General features: G+C 35.7%; 1 protein-coding gene across 2 annotated transcripts in view; it reads left to right on the top strand.

Moving 5' to 3' along the window:
• Positions 1-23,976, top strand: part of cd2ap (CD2-associated protein) — a 68,003-nt gene that overhangs the window by 35,749 nt on the left and 8,278 nt on the right. The window contains exons 5-15 of one of the 2 annotated variants that reach the window (XM_081378162.1): positions 783-903; positions 2,177-2,343; positions 5,528-5,621; positions 6,138-6,232; positions 7,320-7,388; positions 7,491-7,544; positions 15,162-15,198; positions 19,196-19,258; positions 21,504-21,657; positions 21,963-22,069; positions 23,675-23,787. In XM_081378162.1, coding sequence (XP_081234288.1) covers positions 783-903; positions 2,177-2,343; positions 5,528-5,621; positions 6,138-6,232; positions 7,320-7,388; positions 7,491-7,544; positions 15,162-15,198; positions 19,196-19,258; positions 21,504-21,657; positions 21,963-22,069; positions 23,675-23,787 — 1,074 coding nt within the window. Of the gene's footprint in view, positions 1-782; positions 904-2,176; positions 2,344-5,527; positions 5,622-6,137; positions 6,233-7,177; positions 7,277-7,319; positions 7,389-7,490; positions 7,545-15,161; positions 15,199-19,195; positions 19,259-21,503; positions 21,658-21,962; positions 22,070-23,674; positions 23,788-23,976 lie in introns of both variants that reach the window. The other variant, XM_081378161.1, reaches the window with a different exon arrangement.

Genomic DNA, 23,976 nt, shown 5'->3' with positions numbered 1-23,976 from the left:
ACTGGAGTAATGGCTGATGAAAATTCAGCTTTGCATCATAGAAGTAAATTGTATTTTAAAGTATATTAAAATAGAAAACTATTGTCAAAAAAGCAGGCTTGATGAGCATTAGAGACTTCTTTCAAAAACATAAAATATCTTTTGACCAGCACAGTATGTGTGTGTGAGTGTGTATGTATATGTATGTACAGTGTATATATATATAAAAGAACACTCGATTTGTTGTGCTTGTTGACTGCCCAATTTGCCCCAACACTTTGTGCTTTTATATTAATGACTAATAATTATTTTGATGGTTATTATTGTTGCTAAATAGAAATATTAAACAAAATAATAAATATTACTATTATAATAATTTGTAATAATTATGCCTTACAGAAGTAATATAACTTATGACATTCCAGGAAATCCCTAATGTGGACAAAGGCATCCTGTTATCGGTGTAGCTGAATAAAAAGCATTGACTGATTAATAAAGTCAGTTGATAATAAAATTATCTTTGTTTTATTTTCAGGGGTTTTTTTACATTGTAGTTTAAGCCCGGCTACATTTAATGTGGGCCTATTTGTATTTTATACATTGTTGGGGACTTTGCAGGGTGATAATAATGAATTTCAATTGAGGAATTGAAATGATGCTTTAAATAATTTTGCTGCTGTGTTGGTTTGTCACTTGATGTTCAATGTAAAATCTGGGTCCTAAAGTGAATCCAGTTGAAACTCACTGTTGAAATTGAGTGTTTGACATTTCCTGTATTAGTGCTGACTGTGAGTGATTTTTAGGTTGAGGAGGGCTGGTGGAGCGGAAGCATGAATGGGAAGTCTGGACTTTTTCCTTCCAATTTTGTCAAAGAAGTTGACGCAACTGAAGACACAGAGACCAGCGATGTTACAGAGGAGCCAGGTACCGCTCAGCTAATCATGTGATGCATTCTCAGGGAGGACATGTCCTTACAAGAAAACACTCAATAGAAACCTTTGTTGTGTGTGTGTGTGGTTTTTGAGATGTTTAGACCTAGTCAAGGCATCTGCTGCAGTCAGCATAACTTTTTGTTCTTGATTTTTGTTTTGAGGCAGTAGGCCAAGTGAAGCCGTCTGAAAGTTAGACTGTTCGATGGGGTTAGTGAGAATTTTGTTGAAAGAAAGTAATACTTTTAATCAGCAAGGATTCAATAAATAGATCAAAAGTGAAAGTTAAGACATTTATAATGTTACAAAATATTTATATTTCAAACAAATGCTGTTTTTTTTTAGCTTTATATTCATCAAAGAATCCGAAAAATTATATACATCACGGATCTGCAATATTGATAATAAGAAATGCTTTCATTTTTCTTGAGCACCAAATCAGCATTTTAGAATGATTTCTGATGTGAGACTGAAGACTGGAGTAATGATGCTGAAAATTGAGCTTTGTATCACAGGAAGAAATTACATTTTAAAAACAGTTGTTTTAAATTACTGTAATATTCAACCAAATTTAGCTGTTTAGTGAAAATTCCCTTTTACTGGTTGCGTAGTTTATTGTAAAACGGATAATAGGAGGATTAAAAATATAAACTGGGTACTATACGACTGGCCCTGTGATATTAACATGACCCATATGATATTTATTTTTTACTTTGTGCATCTTTGAAAAAGGTAAAAGTGACAAAGGTAAAAGGTAAAAAAAAATAAGTGACAGTAATAATGTGACAGTAATAATGTCATAATTTACTTACTCTTGTTGATACACATCTGTATGACTTTCTTCTGTGCAACCCAAAAGGAGAAATTTTAATTTTACGGGTTGTTCTTCACCACTCAATTACAATGAATGGACACTGAGGGATTCAAACTTAAAGTATGCTGAAGCATCATAATATAAGTAGTCCATATGACTTGTGTGTTGTATTCCAAGTTTTCTGATTTAATACAAAATCTTTATGTGAGCAACTGAACGAACAGTCTGTCTGAACAAATGGTTCAGGTTAGTTTTACAGTCTTGATCAGATCAGTTCATTGAAAAGATCAGACTCATAAGAACAATTCATTCATTTTCAGTTCTGTCGTCTCATTTTTTGTGAACTCATCCTTTAAATAATATCAGTTATTTTATCAGTGTTTACTTCACAAGTGACATCAGAACTTTGTAATGCTTGTTGTGGCAGGACTCATACAGAGGTGTGTGTTCACAGATAACACAGATGGACCGTCTAGCCCCACTTCCCCTCACCCAGGCAACGGGGTCATGGCCCAACCGAAGAAGATTATAGGCATTGGCTTTGGCGACATATTCAAAGAGGGCTCTGTAAAACTGAGAGTCTCCCAAAGAGGACATGTAAACGAAGAAAAGAAAGAAAAAGTAAGTGGTGTTCTGTGCCTGAAAAAAGTATTTCCTTCCTGTAAACTGCAGGACCTCTTCCGATCCCAATAATTGCATCAAAGAAAACTTTTATTATTGCGCTTTTTCATAATCAAAATGGATAGGGCTGTGCAATTAACTGAATTTCGATTTTGGCTCCCAACGATCACCAAAATAGTACAATCGAGTAAAAACGATTATTTTGCCATGTTCTGTTTTGCAAGAACACTCTTATTTTGTCTTGTGTTCTGAATGACACGCGCACATCCGTCCTTCCCGAAGCCATAAACTCTCTCAGCTTGAATGTTTAAACTGATAAGACTTAAAAAGAAGTGAAAATGATCAACTTTAGTTGATCCCGATTCCGTCATGTCCCGACTCCTAAACGCGAGAGTATAGTTTCGACGCTTGTGTTGTTTTTCGAATACTAAAACTCTCATTAGTATTGAGTATTAGTAGACTATATGCTTAATATCTGCTGACTGTTTATTGTGATGCTCCTCCAGCAGACATGCTACTGACTATAAGTAACTTTGCAAGTACATGTCAACTTATTCTAACCCTAACCCTACCAGTCTACTACTACTACTACTACTACTAATAATAATAATAATAATAATAATAATAATTCGAAATACTGTGTGTTAAAAATGTGTTAATGTGTTAAAGAGACCATCAAAATAAAGTAAAACACAATTTTTTATATTCAGGAGCAATGCGATCGTGGCCTCCCTTTTTCTTCTGATGCCCTATGGCTTTCCAGTTTCTACCTTTCACACTTTCTGTCTTAATCTTTCACTTTTTGACCTTCATTGTCTGTCTTTCTACCATTGTATCCATTTATCTCAGGCAAGAAAACTAACCCTGTGACATCACAGGTTGTAGTACAGAAAGATGGTAGCACCTTTGCTAGCCATAACAAAACATCATCTTTTTCTTTTAAGTGGTTACATTTATTGTGTTTGTTATATAATTTTGGATTAGAGTGGAAATCAATTTACTAAATAATGCTAACTTGACTTAATGCTTAATTTCCACAAAATAGTGCCATATAAAATTATATCATTGTCTTGGCATGTATGAAAATGTGTTCTGCCCATTCCCATAGCCATAAGCAATGGAGCAATGAAGGGTAATTACATGTCTAACTGCAATACAAGTTTTTCCAGTGATTGCTCAAGACAGTACATATAGGCAGACAGTCTCATGGTGAGACCTTCCTTTTTAGGCAATATGCCGCTATTTTTGGACTTCATTATTTAGGGTGGCTGATTTTTGAAGCATTCTGGTTCTGTGTTTTTCTGCACTAGTTCTCTTATTATCTCTTATTAAGTGTTTTTCTGCACTAGTTCTCTTATTATCGTTTGTGCTCTGCACAGCTCAAACTGAGAGCCGTATATCCCTGTTTGGCCTGCAAATAGCTGGAATGCAGCACTTTTTTTACTTTCTAGAAGTGAAAAGTGCATTTTGTTAAAGGAATAGTTAACCCTAAAATGAAAATTTCATCATTTACTCACCCTGGAAGGAAAGAAACCTTCTTTCTTTTTTTGGGACCACAAAAGGAGAAATTTAAAAAAACATTTCCCGCTCGCACTCATCAATATAATGGCAGTAAACAGTGACCAGCATCATGCTTTTAAAAAAAGAATTAAAAGCATCACAGAATGGTCCCATGCAATATGTCGTATAATCAGGGGGTATACGATAGGGTTTGGTAAAATAAAAAACAGCCAAATTGAATGTATTAGGATATATAATGAAAGTCCATTTTCTTTGAAATTATATATATTTTGAAAAGTACTATAAGATATAAATCTAAATTGATTTGAAAATGTTTTTTTCTCATATTCTGATATTGAGTATAAAAATGTTTTGTAGAAAACAAGATACAAAGTATTTTCCAGATAATGTTTTAGTAATGTGTTTAAATATTTCTTTATTTTTATTATTTAATGTTTGTGTATGTGTTTTGTGTATATAATAATATGTTTTCTTCATAATATAATACTTTTAAGTAGATCTATATAAATGAATATGTATAGCTGCCTTTATATTTGATGGTCCTTTTGAAACCCCTAATATAAATAACGATTAGTTACATTTCTCTCTGAATTTTCTGTTTCACTTAGGAATAATTCTATTCAGAAGATAAAATGTTTTTGAAAGAACTCTCTTATGCTCACCCAGGCTACATTTATTTGATAATAAAAAAAAAAAAATACAATAATACTGCAATATGGTGAAATATTGCAATGTAAAATGGCTGTTTTCTATTTTAATATATTTTAAAATATAATTTATTCCTGTGATGGCAAAGCTGATTTTTCAGCTTCATTACTCCAGTCTTCAGTGTCACATGATCCTTCAGAAATCATTCTGATATGCTGCTCAAGAAACATTTCTTTGTATTATGTTGAAAACAGCTGTAATGCATAATATTTTAAATAGTGATACTTTTTTTCAAAGGAACTGCATTTATTTGAAATACTTTAGACACGTATAATGTTATAAAATATTTCTGTCACTTTTGATCAATTTATTACATCATTGCTAACTACAAGTATTCTTTTTCTTTTTTTAATCGTACTGATCCCAAACTTTTGAACGGTAGTGTACATCATATTTAAGTTGTTAAATGCGCCACAAATTACCTTCCATTTTATTTTTAAGTAATTTAGTTCTGTTTACAGCATTAATGCATTTAACCAATACTTCCTCTTTCCCTTTTTATCACATTTTGCATCCCATTATGTCATTCAGATTAGTTCTGAATGACTCGCGTAGTAATAGAAGTAGTAATCTTCTACTACTTCTATTATCAAGAGCTCAGAGGTCATTAATAACTCGCCATCATGTGATGTGATGGAAGGGTCAGAGGATTTACTAAATACCTGTAGGTTTCTTATTCACTATTTGCTCACTCACTAAAAAAACAAACAAACAAAAAAAACCATTGGGTTTTGTGTCCTTGCGCAGGTGCACTGCAAAATTCAAGACTAAATTTGCCATGCTTTCCCATTTACTCTGTACATATGTAACAGGCAACAGTGGTTGTTGTTTACCCAGCATTCCTTTCATCCAGGCATGGCTGATCTGTCTCAGTCTGTACCTTCCAGTGTGCAACTGCATGTGTTTGTGTGGCTGCCGTGTCAGTAAATCCATATGTGGTTCTGCTTCATTTTAGCCAATTCCATCATTACCATCTGCCACAAAACCCACCCCTTTGAGCTCTCCTGAACCCCCTAAAGGAGAAAAAGAGGCAGAGAGCAAAGGAAAAGGTGAGTTCATGGGGAGGTTGACATAAAGCTGTATATGATAATCAAAATAATGATAGGAGATTTATGGAAATGGACCAGACATGAATGCCTGAATCCGACTGCAGTGATTATGACTAGTTGACATGAGTTTTCCTCCTCTCGGGAAATAGAAGCCCAAATTATAGATTGGCATACCTATCTGTTTTTGAAAGTGCCTGTGCTTTATGAATATATAATGAGTTGTGAAGTGCATTTTCTTATGCAAACACCATCAGATCTCAAGGGGAAGTAGGAATGCCAACACATAGCTTTCACCAGCCATTATAGGTCCCTTTGGGTGAAGTTTCTATATGCGCTGCCATTACTTTAAACATTAAATGATGTCTGTACAACACAATCAGAGCAAATAACTTGGCAATGTGGCACTTCAGGCACTCCACAGCTTTTTACAACACCAAGAGACTGCTGTAGGCACATAAGAAATCATTGTAACTCATGTCATGGGTATATTCTTTTATTTTTCTCGTTTTTCTGTAGTAAAAGAATACTGCAAGGCCACTTTCCCCTATGAAGCAACTAACCAAGATGAGTTGGATTTAAAGGACGGTGACATCATCCACGTACTGAGTAAGGTATGTAACAGACAGATAAAATGTCTTCTCAACCACAGGGATTTCTAAATAAACGACACATAGGCTAATCAATGAGCATTTTTAATTCAGAGCATCAACATTAGGAACATGGGTAAATAAAAAGGGAATAAACACTTTTAATTTTAGTGTTAAGTTATCATGATGGAGCTGTGTAAACCAGTTTGGGCAGAAGGGCTCCACCTTTTGCAAAAGCGTTCAAACCAGTTAATTCTGATCGCTTCATTTTGACCAGTTATTCTATATCATGTACTGTATTTTATTCTGGTGTGTGAGTTAGGTTAGATTTGTGCAAACTATGCCAGAGAAGTATATTCAATGGTACATGTTAGAATTACATATTTATACACTGTAATTATGAAGAATATTGAAATCTTTTGCATTGAAATCACCCTTGTTAATGATTTAAAGGAAAAGTTCACACAAAGATGAAAATAGTCTAAACCTGTATGACCTATAATGCAATTTTTGCTATTACAGAGCCCTCAGATGAGGATTCTGATGTGAAATCATTCTACAGTGATCAGAGACTAAGCGTTTTGTAGTGTATTCCCCAGTGTGTGTGTGTTTGATACTATCTGCTGACACTTTGAAAGTTTATATGAGAATGTAGCTGTTGTATATCATACTAATGACTTCTGTTCTGTTAGAAACCCAAGGATGTGTTTGCTTTATTTAAGTTAAGACACAGGAAGACCGTTTCACACATTCACCTATTCTTTGTCAAAGGCCTTGAGCAGGAAGCAGATCAGAGCTGGAATATGTTTTATACATGACCACCATCTAGTGGCAAGGGATATATCTACATTTTCCATTCATAATGATGTGTATTTAAGCTTTTAATACATACTATTCAGAAACTGTTGTGTAGTATTTCACGAAATAATCCATTTATGTTCAGAGTGGTTGATGGTTTTGATGTTTTAGGACACAGGAGAGCCAGGCTGGTGGAGAGGAGAGATCAACGGCAGAGAGGGAGTTTTCCCTGACAACTTTGTTGCTCTGCTTCCTGAGACAGACAAAGAGGTAAATTTACATTTATTGATGCTGTTATTTATGTCTACCTTAGGAGTCTTCATTATCCGGAAAGGAAATTGAACAACCCAGTGCAGACGTGCAATTTAAAGATTGCAGAAAGGAAAGTTATTACCTCAAAACTACCAGTCTACAGTTACGCCAAGTAAAATCTTCTTTTAAAATAATCTCTAATCAAAAGCTATTATTTTCTTTGTTTATACAGACACTAACATCCAAAGGCTCCTTTAAAGTATCTCCTAAACAGGAAGCAGAGGAGGTAAGCAATGCATATTCTTTTGTCGGAAAATTGCTTATTGGAATACACTTCTTTTTTAAATGGAAAAATATGTCAGTTTTGCAGTCCTTTCACGTATCAATTTGTTACATATCATACATTTCAAAATACAGTTCCATTCAAAAGTTGGACACACCTTCTCATCCTTTGTGTTTAATCATTAAAAACTATAACAGAAATGGCAGTATGGGAATTATTTAGTGACTGATTATTTACTTTTTCCAAAGTTGCCACCGTAAAGTTACTTAAGACATTTATATGTAGGCACAATCTTATACAAAACTAAATCCAAGCATTTTACCATTGATCTCAAGGTTTTTAAGATCATGAGAAGTATGAATTCGGTCAATTGTGTCTTAAAGGGATAGTCACCATTTGCTCACCCTTATGTTGTTTCAAACCTGTATGAGCTTCTTCTTTCTGTTGTTGAACACAAAAAAGAAGATATTTTAAAGAATGTTGGTAATCAGACAGTTGACGGCACCCATTGACTTCCATAGTATTTTTCCTTTTTTCTATCATTGAAGTCAATAGGTGCCGTCAACTGTCCGGATACCAGCATACTTTAAAATATCTACTTTTGTGTTCAACAGAAGAAAGAAACTCATACAGGTTTTGAACTTTCATTTTAGGGTGAACTATCCCTTATACTTCTGACTGGTAGTGTATATCGAGTGTCATCAAAAATATTGATAGATTTTTTTTTTTTTTTTTTTTTAGCTAAATCTCCTATCCCTGTTTTTCAATGAATGAAACCTTTGAACCTTTTGATCAAAGACTTTAAGAACAAAAATAAAATGCAGTCCAGACAATATCCGACAATATCAAATAACATGTGACTTTTTGTGATTCACTGTTGGGGATTTGAGCTTGAAAGAAGCATTTAAATCAATTGGAGCCACTTATCTTCACCATGTGTTTCACAAACACAGCTTCATTCTAGCTTCTGAGGTCTTTACCCCGAGGGTGCATGTTTAACCTCTTTTTGGCAAACTGTGGAACAAAAGGCCCCCTTTTTATTGTGAGGAGCACATTATTTGTTCAAAGCACCAGCTACCATCACTAGAGAACAAACAGAGTTTTGTGCATGCAAAAGTTATGCTCTGCCACATCCATTTTCTGGAGAAATTCTGTGAATCCTCATATCCCTCCAATGACTGAGGTCATGGTTTGATATGCTCTCGGCATAAGTGTTTTTCTTTCTTTTTTCGAAACATTTTCATTTTCAACCTGATTGCCCTGAATGATTGTCTTTGTGCTACTACAGTGAGAATGTGATGAGCTGAAGCTCATGTGATGGCTTGTTGAGGTCAGCGAGCAGTTCATGAAGATGTGAAAGTGTTCATTCCTCCAACGGACTCTAGGCAGCCCATGATCAATCCTTTATCCTATAAGCATCCTGTCAGATGATAAGACGTGATCTCTGTATCATTGGGCATTTACACAAAGGCAGTTTCTGTAAATTGTTGTTGACTCATATTATAGAGCATTCAAATAAACACAGTACGCAAGATGTGGTTATACCACAATATTGGGCATTTTAATCTATTGTTATTTTATCATTTATTAATAATGCATTTTATCAAAAAAAATTTTTTATTATTTTTTGCTTGAGTAGTTGTAGTAGTTGTCTGCATTGCCTTATATTTAAATGACTATCATGGCAAGGCAACTCTTGGAAGAGTTTAGCATGGTAACTGAGATGGACAATGTTAATGTATTTGTTGTTGGTGGAAAAGAGCTGCTACGCTCCAGCTGTTATTGCTCCTGATGCTGATGCTGCTGCTACTGCAGAGCAAGTACTAGGAATGCTCGATTATGGCAAAAATCATAATCGTGATTATTTTGGTCAATATTGAAATCACGATTATGTAACACGAAAGTCTTATTTCATGATACAAGTAATTTTAAACGTCAGTTCACAGTTGTCGATACTTCAGCAAAAACTAATACTAGGTTAATTAATGCAAGTAAAAATAATTCAAAACAGTTACAGAAGGCAAGTAAACAGTCAGCAATAAAATAAGAACAAAAAAACTAAGTACAAACAGTACTTTAGGTTTTCCACTTTCAGGAAGATGAACTCACAGTGGTATTCAGATCTCTTTCACGGCTTCATGCTCTTTTAATAACACTGTCTAATATCAAGCGCGTCCTGCGGTTTAGCAACAGTAGACTGCATTTTACATCACTCACTTATTCGGCTGATTTGGATGTTAAGTTTGACTTGGGGAGGAACGAAAGCACACCGCTTTGAAGGAAAGGAAAGTGCGCTGGACTGAATGCAGCAGCGGAACAATAATCATTTTACTTTGATTATTTTGTTTTCATAATCGTTGGATGCCGAAATTGAAATATGATTAATCGCACAGCCCTAGCAAGTACAGAGACTAGCATCTATGAAATTACCCATAGCAGATCTATACAGGTGGAGCTGGGGAAGGCGGAGGTTTTCAGAGGAACCTTGAAAGCGCATTGCAAACTGATACAGCAAACACTGACCAACTATTTATATGTTGAGCAGCAAGCTCATTGGCTACAGATGCAACAGGAACCAGTCAGCTAGTGCCATGTAGTTAACAATGTAATTGTCAGCAGGTTGTGTTAAGGACCAATCAGCCTTAGACATCTAGAGTTTCATGATAGAACTTGGTATATTGCATAAATTGACTGGTTTACACACATCAGCCTCTGTGTTGAACTGGAATTTTTTATTTTATGAAATGCTAAAACATTTGAATAAACAGTTTTTTTATAATTTTACATTTGAACAAAGAGTTCCAATCTGCAGGATTTGACTGCTTTTCTCTGTTTGCTGTGAGCGATTGCACATTAACCCCTCAGCCCTTGATTTCCAGGTATGTCTCTGATGTTGAGGGAGAGGAAATTGTTTTGCTTTTCTTTGGCCCCAAACAGATTTCTTCACAGATAGGGTTGGTTAGAGACGGTCTAAGTCTAATTTCTTCTAAATTGTGAGCTGTTGAGGTTGCTTGAGCTTCCTGTGACGGTAATTTAACCAAATGTATTACTGTCTCACTTCACCAAGATCTTACTTCAGTGCAATTACTGTAGTAAATTGGCATTTAAGCTGCATCTGATTTACAGAGACGTGCCATCATTTGTTTTATTTGCTCCACATTTTTCTTTAGTTTTCCCCCCAATTTGACCAGTGAGACTTCTCTCTTTTTAGTATAACATAACTGTGACTGTTTAAAGTGCCCCTATTGTGTTTTTTCGAATATTACCTTTCATGCAGAGTGTAATATAGCTGTTTGTGAATGTAAAATGACTACAGTTTTAAAGATCAAAGTGCAGTTCAAATAAAAATATATTGTCTCCTAAAAGAAAGAATCGATTCTGAACTACCGAAACAAGTTGTCAACAAGTAGTCTAACTAGTCTAACTTCCTGTTACATTGGCTTGCCAGCCTATGGTCTTCTTTGACCCACCCTAGTTGTAGCTGATGCCTGGAAGGCTGTGTATCAAACGCTGAGGAAGTCTCCGGAGCTGAAATTCAGATAAAATAATGGCCGTTTCATTTCCGACATGCGCTGTAAGCAATCACAACAGACTGTGCCATTTGACCAAATCAGAGCTGAGTAGGCTCGCAGAAAGGAGGGGTTTAGAGACAATCTTCATGTCAAGTCAAGTCAAGTCATCTTCATTTATATAGCGCTTTTAACAATGTAGATTGTCTCAAAGCAGCTTTACAGAGATAAGCGTATAATTTAAGGTAACAGAGATTCTTTCGGCTTTACAGCAGAGTTAAGTTATTTCCATCTAAAGTTAGTTTTAATTGATTTGCTTCCGTCGCAATGATCATTTGTTATTAAATTAGGGGCCGCTAAGACGACACCATTCCCTCTACACAGACTTTAAACGCGAACCTGTGAGAAACGCTGATGGCGTTCACATGCGCATTTAGAATGGGTTTTATAGTAATGTGCGTTTGAATATACGCAGGTTTGGAATTCCCTACAAGCCAAGCCTAAACAAAATACTTTGTCTTTCCTTATAAATTTTGATAAGGAATTTTATTTTATTTCTTGCTTTGGGGTAGGACCGCGAGACGGATTTTCCCGACAACGCCTTATCTGTAGAGTGGTAGTGGGATCCTCCATAGGGAGAGACTAGTTGGCACTTCAGCACTGCGTTGTCATCGGTCCAGGCGAAGGTCCTTCGTCAGATCTGGATACGGCCTGGATCCGGCAGGCTGCAGGAAAAACCTCGGGATAAACACAGACACTAAAATTAGCGTAGATGCCATTCTTCTCATGATGTAACGAGTACATCAGGATTTTTGGGAAGTGTTCCCGGTTCCGGCTGACCTACTATATGCAGCCTAACATTAAATTATAGAAGTCTATAATGTATTATGTGAAAGCTAGGTCAAAGAGATGTGTCTTTAATCTGGCTTTGAACTGACAGAGTGTGTCTGCTTCCCGGACAATGGTAGGAAGACTGTTCCAGAGTTTTGGTGCTAAATAGGAAAAGGATCTACCGCCAGCAGTCGATTTTGATATTCTAGGTATTATCAACTGGCCGGAATTTTGAGATCGTAATAGACGTGACGGACTATAATGCGTTAAGAGCTCGCTCAAGTACTGCGGAGCTAAACCATTCAGTGCTTTGTAAGTAATCAGCAATATTTTAAAATTGATGCGATGTTTAATAGGGAGCCAATGCAGTTTTGACAGAACTGGGCTAATATGGTCATACTTCCTGGTTCTGGTAAGAACTCGAGCTGCTGCGTTTTGAACCAGCTGTAGTTTGTTTATTAAGCGTGCAGGGCAACCACCCAGTAGAGCTTTACAATAATCTAGCCTTGAGGTCATGAACGCATGAACTAATTGTTCCGCATTTGTCAATGAGAGCATATGGCGTAATTTAGATATATTTTTAAGATGGAAAAATGCAGTTTTACAGATACTAGACACGTGACTTTCAAATGAAAGATTGGTATCAAAGATTGGTATTTCATATGAAAGATTGGTATTTCATACGAAAATTTTAATTTTAATTTCTTTGAGAAATTAGGTGATGTAAAATGTATGTTATGAGAAAATTACCTTGGATGCAAAACTACGGAAGCCCTTAACCGCAACATAAAAATATATTATTATTTTTTTTAAATCTAAAATTACGAGATTAAAGTCAAAATATTTGGAGAATAAAGTCAAAATATTTGGAGAATAAAGTCAAAATATTTGGAGAATAAAGTCAAAATCGGGCTAAAATCGTGTAATCTAAACCAGGCATAACAGTAACCGTACTGTCTCCCTCTTCACTGTAAATCCTTTGTGGATACATTTTAAGTGCATCATTCTGTATCCAATCATTTGCCCGGATCCCCTGATTTCCTCAGATATAAAGCTGGCTACCTCAATCCAGTCTGAAAAGTGTTTCTGCCTCTAAAGTTTACTCCGGCGCAGTATATTTTGTAACGTCCTAAAACAAATGGTAATACCATGTTGGTAGATTAGCACCTGTAGAATTTCCTTTTGTTGAAAGCCCAGATAAAAGTAAAAAGCTACTATTATGTTTAGATCCATGTCCGAGGCAGTTCGACTTCACAAGCGAAATGTTCTCGAAATGTTTGGACTTTAATCTTGAAATGTTTCGACTTTATTCTCGAAACGCCACGACTTTATTCTTGTAATTTTAGGGGGAAAAAATGTTACGGATTATTATTATTTTATTTATTTTTTACGTTGTGGTTCAGGGCTTCCAACGTACAAAATTTTTCATCTTTAAAATTGCATAACAGGGGCACTTTAAGGTGAGCGGTCCAATTTAGTTGGCTTTTTTTCTTTTTTTTTTTTTTTTACAAATTCTTGTTCATTGTCTCTCTGAATTATTGGAAGGCCATTTCTTGCCCTGTGTTTTGAATCCCTCTTTATTCTTATAAACCAGATATCCATTAAGATGTTCCTTTCTTCTCCCTCATGATGATTATCCAGAACATAGTGGCATAAGCATCTTTTTGCTAGAGCGCTAGAAAGTATATATTCTGCTGTTTTTCTTTGTTTTTTGTAGACATGTCATATGAATAACTGAAATTATGAACCAGAATTTTGACAGTGTCAAAATTAAATCACTGTTTACTTAGTTATTACATGTTCCTGGTCTTATTGTGAACAATTCATCAATTCAAGTGTGGCAGAGCATTTGTATAATCATCTTAATCTGCATTCATGCATAAGTGAATGAACACCAGAATCATGTACATGACAGAGGTTATCATGCTGACCTTCTCATAAACGATACATATCTATGTCAGTTGCAAATGTTGATCTATGCCTGTGTTGTTGTTTGAACTTTCACTTATGCTGATACAAAAGAGGTGAATTATTATGGTAATCAGTGCAGCCGATTCATTGGCACTGAAAGTCATCAAATCCTCCATCAAAGAGGAGGCTGGGGGATTTCCAGCCTCAGCCATTTCATGTTTCAGTTCCTGCTGACTTTGGGTTGTTGGGCTTTTTAAGATCCTGTTTTAGTTATGTTATGCAGAGTTATGCCGCTAGGGGTTATGTTAGTTAGCCTGACCTGTGAAGAGACTAGGTTTGGGAATCGGAAATCGATTCCAGTTCTAAATTCAGATACTCAAGGTCAGGAATCAGATATTTGTTATAAAATTAAAATTTCGATTACGCCTATCAATTCCTGTGCGCGCATTTTAATGTGGTTTTAAACCCTTCAAGCGCAAGAAGACGCAGGGAAAAAAAACTAAATTCTGCACTCGCACTCAGTTTTCTGTGCTGGGCACATCTCATATAGTGGATGGATACTGAATTGAGTTCTTTTTCACAACTTCTTTGCGCTTTTTTCCTGTCAGTGACCTTCAAGATTCAAAATATGCTAGTTGATGTCCGATTATTTGCTACAGGCAGCTGACGTGATTTGAAGGGCCTTGACAGTGGTACTTAAAGGGAACATGACAATATTTCTGCATTGGTGTGTGAGTGGATAATAACCGGTGGAAGATGCAGTCACAATAAGGTCTATTACATCCATTAAGAAAATGTTTCATTTCATGCTGACTTTAATGACATCAGCACTCAAGTTCCGTCCTTCGGATGAGACGTTAAACCGAGGACCTGACTCTCTGTGGTCATTAAAAATCCCAGGATGTCCTTCGGGAAAAAGAGTTGGGGTTAAACCCCGGCATCCTGGCCAAAATTTGCCCATTGGCCTCTGTCCATCATGGCCTCCTAATCATCCCCATATATACAGATTGGCTTCATCACTCTGTCTCTCCTCCACCAGTAAGCAGTGTGGGCATTCTGGCGCAGTATGGCTGCCGTCGCATCATCCAGGTTGATGCTGTACATTGGTCGTGGTTGAGGAGATTTCCCCCTTCCATATGTAAAGCACTTTGAGCACCCAGAAAAGCCCTATATAAATGTAACAAATTATTATTATTATTATTATTATTATTATTATTATAAGTTCCATGAACTATTGTGTTTGGGTAAAACCATGTTCTCCAGCATAATTTGAGAATGATCCAAAGAGCATGTTGTGCTTCAATGGAAGCAAAATCATGTGACTGCCCTGATTTTCAATGCATTCTGATGTTTTGTTGTTTCTCTACAGAAGCCAAAGAAGCCCCCACCACCATCCAAAACCACAGGTATGTCACATTTTTAACAAACCATTTCACATCTCACTGATTGCATGAATTTGATTACATCACTTTACTCTTCTCTTTTCATTTCAAGCTGCTGTGAGACCTCTGAGGTATAAAAAGAGCTTAAAGTGTCATCAAACGTATTCTGGTTGCTGAGATAATGCTCAATAACTCTCGCAATCATATGTGATAAGAGCCACAAAATCCCTCTGATAAGTTTAAAGGTCATTGTCTTCAAACATCTTTCGCTTGTTTTTGCTTGTCATTGACCATCAAGATTCAAAAGATGCTAGTTGATATTCAATTGTTGGCTGCAGGCAGCTGACATGATTTGATGGGCCTTGACAGTGGTACTTGAAGGGAAAATGCCAATATGTCTGCATCAGTATGTGAGTGGATAAACTGGTGGAAGATGGCATATTGATTTGAGCTGCTTCCTCTGTGGTTTTCAGAGAAGTATGCTGGTGTATGGTGAGAAGATTAGAGGTGATGCAAGATAATTTGGCACATTTAATTATGGCACTGAACACAGAGACCATGCGTGCCCACACACTCACGGATGCATTTTGAAAATCATTATTTTTAGCTTAAAGGGATAGTTCACCCAAAAATGAAAATTCTGTCATTAATTACTCACCCTCATGTCGTTCTAAACCTGTAAGTCATTCGTTCAGCTTCAGAACACAAATTAAGATGTTTTTAATGAAATCTGAGAGCTTTCTGTCCCTCCATTGACAGCCTATGCAGCTACCCCGTTCAAGCCCCAGAAAGGTAGTAAATACATCAATAAATCCATGTGACTCCAGTGGTTTAACCTCAGTTTTATGAAGCGACGTGAGTGCTTCCAACGATTATGAAAACCTGATAAATGATCATTGTGCCGCATGCTTTAAAGTCTAAACTTAATGTCCAAGTTGTAGTAAAATGCAGTCTACTGCTATTATTAAAAGCTGTTGTTATTAAAAGCGCATTCAATTGCGAAAGAGTCTGATCCCCACTCGGTTTCTGTGTGCGCGATGCGGTCAAATATACACAAAATGTGTCAAAATGACTGTCTTGGCGAGTATTTACATAAAGTCAGTCAGTTATGTCTTAAGTGAATAAACAACTGGGAAAGAAATCGGATGCGTGTCATCATATTAGATCCATACATTCGGTCTTAAAGTGTAATGCAAATACGTCTGTCTGTGTCATTTGTTAAACAAAAGACAAAGACAAAAACACTCACTGCTCTTGACTTAATAACTTTAGTAGTTTTTGAGAAGTAATTTTAGATAAGAATCAATATGTTTAATTCATACAGTGAGTTTAACTCAGGGTTTAATGACTATTTTGACAACTGATTGTTTAATGCAATACTGTGTTTTAAATTGTACAAATGGATAAATCCATAGGCTTGTTCCATTCTGGATATTCTCGATAGTACATCTCAAAATTGGGAAGGTTAGGGATTCAGATCGTGGATCCTGATTGTTTGTTATAAGATCGTGATATGAAATCTTTGGAAGATTGCCCGCCCCTAAGGGTGAGTAATTAATGACAGAATTTACATTTTTGGATGAACTAACCCTTTAAGTTGCTTTTATCATTTTATATTGCTTGTGTTTTCTGGAGGATTCATTTTTAGCCACGTCTTAAAGGGGTGGTTTACTGCCTTTTTTCTTTGCTTGATTGTGTTTATGGGCTGCAATATAACATGTCTTCGTGTTTCGTTTGTTAAAAAACGCCTTATTTTTCATAAATTTCACCTTTATTGTAAGCCGCTTCCTCCTCTGTCATTTGAACGACCGGTTGACTTCCTGATTCTATGAAACCACTCCTTCAGAAAGAGGCAATGAGCTCAGATTGGTTAGTTCGGCCGGTGTGTTGTAATTGGCTAAACTGCGTCCGGAATCTTCACGCCCATTACCTTTACGGGCGACAGTTGCATGTGCTCCGGTCAAATGTAATGGTGTCAATATTGCCTCATCAGTTTGAGCCAGAATCAGACCCAGAGAGCGGTGATGAAGAGAGTCAAGCAGAACCTCCGCAAACACGGCTCTTACTAAACGTTTCTGAATGGTAATTTATTTTATTTTATTATTATTCTCTCAAAGAATTTCCACACGCTGTTACTTGAAAATGCTACTGCTGTTTGTTAGCTTTTGAGATACGCTTTCCCCCTGATTAAACATTTAATATAACTGAATACATGACTGAGTAATACCGTTTTTTAAAGATATTGTTTTATTGATAGAATGAACAACCGTTTAACTATTCACAAAGCTTAGTTTACTCAGTTTGTCGTTTTCTTTAGGTGTACATGTGATAGCAGCTGAAGTTTGCTGTTGCGATAATTTTTTGAAGTTTGTACACGTTTGTCTTATACACACAAAATAGCATCGAACTAACTAGCTACTATAAACAAACAGCTTTGGCATTGGTTTGCGTTCTTGATCAAATCAAAAAATTACGTCATAAAGTATACATGGAAAATACGTTTACAAAATTTGTACATATTACAAATTCGGGTCCAAAATGTTTGTACGCGTTTGTCATATACTAAAGCCAGCGCTGGCATTTTTTTACATCCTTGATAAAACTAAAACATTACGTCTTAAATTATACAGGCAAATACATTTAAAATGATTAAACCTTACTTGCAGGTTGTGGCCTCTGGTTTTAAAGCTGTAACTGCTTCATGTTGTAGTAATAGTTTCTTGTGGAATCCGGCATTGAACTCGTGTAGATTCTGGAAGCTGTCTTCTTTAAAATGTGCAGCACAGAGAGCTAAACTACGATTATAATTGTCAGGAACATAACCAAACTTAAATTTTAACCATTGTTGACGAACTACAGCGTCTGTAGGAAGCCTGAACACAGAAGACCTGACAGCTACAGCTCTCCACTATAACTCCTCCTCTTCGACAGCAGAACATGTTCCGGAGGGAGGGTGGATGTAAATGTATGGGTTAGTTACGTATAAAACCCGGGAAGTATCTCGTTGTAGTCCCATTCGAGACGTTTTTGTAGGCATTAAACTTCCTGATTTTTAAAAGACAATATCTCCGCTTACGTTGAACTTTAAGCGCAGCAACTTTGCAGATACTGTTCATGCACCAACAGCAACATTACACAGTATTTAAAATGAAAAAAGTGAAATAGCAATCAACCACCCCTTTAAAGCGACTGCATGACTATATTTTTATTGACACCATCAAAAAAAAAAAAAAAGTATATATATATATATCTATATATATATATATATATATATAGATATATATATATATATATATAGATATATATATATATATAGATATGTATAAATAGATATGTATATATGTATGTTTATTTTTCATTTAGTGTTAACAAAATGATATTATTTACAAAGAAACTGGCAAAAAAAATGTAATTAATAAAATAATTAACAGTATTTTATTAAATTGATTGAATTCAATATAATGCAGTTGAATTGATTTAATTTACAGCTTTAATATAACTTCATGGCATAAACTTCATAAACACATTTTCTAGAAAACAATGTGTCATTTGTTTATAACATTATTTATAATGCCGTTGTCAGTTTTTTGGTTGAAAACAGTGTTGTGTAAACGGCCACTAAGACTGATGCATCAGCTTGTAGTTATCTATTGTTAGGGTGCCAAAATCAAATGATCTGGCAATGCAGATGTGAAGTTTGATAAGGCAGCTGTAACAGTCAGTCAGTCCCTCACAGCTCTTGTCTGCGAAACATGCAAACAATAAAAGCGAATGTGCATCAAAGGAGACCGCATTATACCAATTGGGTTATAGAAAGCTTGCAGAGGGTTGCAAAGATTTGGTCTGTCTTTCCAACCCACACAGGAAATGCAAGTCATAGACTGTATGTTTCCTATTCTGTTCAAGTGCCTGTCTCAGAAGTCGTTTTGTTTTTTTTATCTGCCGGATCTGGAGCCGCTGTATCTCCATTGTAGTACCTAAAAACATATTGTTAACTCAGACAATATGCTTCGTTTCTCAGTCCTGAAACCAGAGGCCCCCAGTGTGGACAAGAAGCAACCGCAGCCACGGCCTGAAGATAAAGGTAAGAGAGGGTTCGCTGCCCAGTTTCTGTTATACCACAAATTGAAATTGACCTTACTGACTGTGGTTTCAGTTTTATTCCCGTTTTAACGGACCCAAAAATCACCATGGCCCTTATTTGCTCTTTTTCTTTTTATTCATTTAATTATTTGCCGAGTGCCTATTAAGAGTCTGTGTAACCTGAGGAGAGAATCATTCTTGCTTTCTTGCCTTCAGACATTTCACTTTCATACCCAATCTTCACTGCAGATAAGCAGTCACAATGCAACTAGATTGCTAAAGCATAAGCTGTCTATGTGCACTGCAAGAACCCGACATCACCACACTTACAATGTAGTCGTCTTTGTTGATTTTGATAATTGATTTGTTTTAAATAGTTTAATTATTTGGAATATTATTTTAAACATTTCCATTTAAAAGCAAGGATTCATTAAATTGATCAAAAGTGGCATTAAAGTCATTTCTAATATTATCAAAAAAAAATCCTATTTCAGGATTTTTTCAAACTTTCTATTTATCTGTCTGGGTGGGCATAAAGAACAATAACTTTTCTTCACACTAAGAACAATAACTGTAAAGACAACTATGACAACAACTTTATTAGGATCCACACCAGTGGACGATGTCATTCTGCAGGATTCTGATTGGCTGTCAGTGTATTTATCATTGTGTTGTTGCTACTCTGATGAAACAGCGTTTTGAACGAATCTCCTGAATGGATGATTTAAACATTTAAAACATTTAAAGTGGCTGTCGCAACCTACTTGTGTAACGATGAAATTGATGGGAGTTACTTTCAAAAAGTGATTTTCTCTATTTTGATCACTAAGTAGACATCAGTGTTTATAGAAACTTTTAGCCAGTACTTCTATGATAATCTGAATTATTGTAATAGAGGAATAACAATACTGTGTGATTGAAAAGGCTGTTTGTGAAGCTGTAGTATACATTCACTGCTCTCCCTGGCTCAGCGGTAGCAACAACGCAGATTTGAATGTTCTGGCACAGTGACAGGCGAATCGTTGCAACATGCGCCACTGCCAAATTGTTGTATCAATTGCTTTAATGAGCTCATTGTTTCTTACTAAATTAATAAATGATATTAGCTAACTGTATGATTTGTTTTTTATGATGATCATAGAACTGTTTTTGACACATGGACATTACTTGGACATTACATGGACACAGTCACCTCTGATAACAGATTACTCTAAATCATAATGTAGAAACCTGCATTTTCTGTAAAGCTGCTTTGAAACGATATGTATTGTGAAAAGCGCTGTACAAATAAATGTGAATTGAATTGAATTTAGGAATAAGATTGTGTGAGTGTTAGAAACGTTTAATCATGCAGCTCTATCATATATAAGCAAAATGGGCATTATACCTGAAATATACCCAGATTTTGAAAATGAATTATAGATATTAAATGGAAAGTTAATGAAATGGAATAAAGTTGAAGCAGGAAATCTGTATCGAGACCATCCCTATTTACGAAGTTGATAATATAGCTCAAGGTGGATGGGCATCATCAAAGTCATCTAGTGTGTGCACTCTGAAGTACTTTGTGTAAGTGTTGACTTTGTAGGAAAACTGTCATGCACTTTGAGCACCAGGATGTCTGAGGATCTGCTGTTGTGTTTGCCTCAAGGACTTCCTGCCGAGTACTTTCTATTCATATGAATGTCACTCTACTGGAACGTATATCTGATCAACTCTGTGGTGTTTGAAAGCTGGACTCTCTTATTTAGACCAAGTGTTACAAATTGAACGATATACTGTGAATGTGAATATCGGAAAGTGTGATGAAAAAATGCATCGATTCAAGAAGATGGAAGCAGATCGATGTGGTGAAAACATCCTGCCAAAATCTCCCCTGACCTACTTTGAAACATACATGTCAGTGTGAACGCTTATGAAAGTTCCTCATGTCTTTAGGAGAAGTTCAGTACATTACATGCATTACACCACTACTTGTATAAGTGGCTTCTGTTCTCATGGGTTTCCACTGATTTTTGCGATTGTGTGCAAAGAATCAACAGACACAATTAGCATGTTTCAAAGGATTGAGAGCTATATGAAATGCTTAACCTTATAGTAATATCCTGCATTTAGATGATTAAATCTCTTAGCTATCAGAAGCTTATAAGAGACACACATGAATTAATAATCCAAATTAGAACAATGATTAGGTAGACATTTATTGTCTCAAAACATATATATATTTGTCATTTGTGTCTTTAAAGTTGTCAAGCCCTTGCCAGAGAAACCAGCCAAACCTGCTGGCCCCATCGTTCCCCCGAAAAAGCCTTTGCCTCCAAGCAAGGGACTGCTGCGTCCTTCCATCCACACAAAACGACCTGACTTGCCTCTCACTCCATCACCAGCCGCCAAGCAAGTGTTAGTGTCACAAGCTTTATTATAATGCATTTTTTATTTTTCAGAAGATTCCCAGGTGTTAAAAAGTATATTAAAATTATTATATTAATATTTGTGTTATATTAAATATTAAAGTATAATTTGTCCCAAGTATAAAAATGTTAAATATTTTAAAAATAAGCCAAATATTTATTATTATTATTAACCCAAATATTATAATATTTAATATTATATAAGGATTTAATATTATTATAATCGCATAAGGTCTAAATGGCAACATAGCTTTGCATTTAGAGTGTGACTGTGATGCCTGTTAAATCCCACAGGCACAATGGAGAAGTTCCCCTCTCACGAACAAAGCCAGAGACCGAACCTGTACCAATCAAGCCAAAATCTACTGTTGTGGACAGCGGCGAGAAGAATTCAGAAACAGGTAAGTTGTTCTTTGCTGGTTTTGATATTCATTGATCATAACATGGCTCGCTCAGTGTTTTTATTTTCTCTCAGCTCAGTGTGTTTTTTGCTGTGGTGTGGGTGAATCCTAGCTCTGTTTGTGGATAAGCACTGCGAATCACTTTCTGGAAGCAGAATTATTCCTCTTGCACTGAAAGGGCATGTTCTAAATCCTCAGTAATCTCCATGATTTCATGCCCTACTTCTATCCATTTGTCAACCCATCTTGTGCTTAATACTGCACCAGCCACCTTTTCAGAGATTTTAGTTTCATGTTAAAAATTACCTGTGACGCTTCAAAAAGTTCATAAAGGGATCGTAAATCTAATCCATATAAATTGAGCAGTTTAGTCCAAATTTACTGAAGAGGCTCGACTGCTTTATATGATGTACATGTAAAGAGCCAGGCATTCTGTTATTATTATTTCTCAAGGTTTACCAAGTTTTGAATCTTGGAATGCTTTGTCTCTGCTTTGTGATAATCGCAAATTAATTAACTCTGAATAATTTCCTGAGCTGGAGATGATAGTCTTTTCGGCTGTTAAAAGATATTAGCTGTAAAAAGAACATTTCATATAATTAAATTGCTTATTTTTTTGATGACGTAATTTAGGAATCTTAGTTAGAGGTCCATTTTTGGCATTTGATAAACTATTATAATCACTGCAGAGTAATCAAACTGTGTTTAATTGGCTGATTAGTGCAACTAATCTCTCCGCTCAAGCTTATTCTGATAACAAGTTTCAATTAAGTCTAGCTGTCTGTATTAAATTAGTTCTTTGGCATTAATTTGTAATACTGTGATGAAGACAAAATTAAAAGTCTTTCAGTGTGCCACTGCATTTAAAGACTTTTTTATCTAAGGAACCATATTTTGCTTGGAAAATGTGTAAAAATTGCTTCAAAGTAGGCAATTGATGAAATGGAAACAACGAGAAAGATAATAACATCAAAAAAAAAAAGACGTTTGAGCAGATTCACTGTTTTTGAATAAAATCTTCTTTTTTTCTAAAAGGTTGACCAAAGTAGCACCAAAATTGGTATAATCGCATCTTCACGAAAGGCCATGAGCATTTCAATGCAGCAGACCTTCAGAAAGAGAAAATCAGAAAGTCAGGTTATGTCACTTTCTGTAAAAGGAAAAATAAACAAGACATCTGCCTTAAGGGCAAGTGATTTGTGTCTGTAATCTCTGAGATACTATTCAGAGGCTGGCTGATATGATAAAATTGTTAAGTTGTTAATGGTGGACATATAAAATCCGAATTTTAAGTGCCAGATTAAAGATATCAAACTGACAGCTAAACCAAGATGATCGATTGAAAATTTTTCAAACATGACAGTCTTTATATACCGATCACTCAGTCATGATTGTAATTTCCTGCTCTGTTGGGTTTTGATCTAGACTGGGTGTAAACTTACTTTATTACCTCATATGACTTTTAAATTGGCTCCAAACTCATTTTTCGTCTCAAATATAACTTCTAAATTATGATTCAGCTTAGTTCTCACGTTTGTTCTCACGCTTAGTTCTCAAACTGTTCTCACGTTTGAAGTAAATATTTTATGTGTCTTATTCCCATAGTTAATCTCATGAGTTTTGATGATGTCTCCTCTACCTCGGAGAAATTAACCCACCCTACCGCACAGCGACCAAAGATGCCTGGGAGAAGACCGCCTGCTCACAGAGGCCAATCGGTGAGTAGAAGCTTGAGCTCTGGTCTCTCAGTAATATACTAATGCAAAAGTCATAGAAAATGGCATAAAAAGTATAATTTTTTTAAGCAAAACATTTTAATTATAACATTTCATTAAGACATTATTTTATTTAGCACATTCATGAAGTGCCATGTTTCCACTTGGAGATAACATTTGAACTAAAATTTA

This window comes from Scardinius erythrophthalmus (genome assembly GCF_964197995.2).
Source record: "Scardinius erythrophthalmus genome assembly, chromosome: 11".
In the NCBI taxonomy this organism is placed as follows: domain Eukaryota; kingdom Metazoa; phylum Chordata; class Actinopteri; order Cypriniformes; family Leuciscidae; genus Scardinius; species Scardinius erythrophthalmus.
This window is presented reverse-complemented; position numbering and strand designations above follow the sequence as displayed.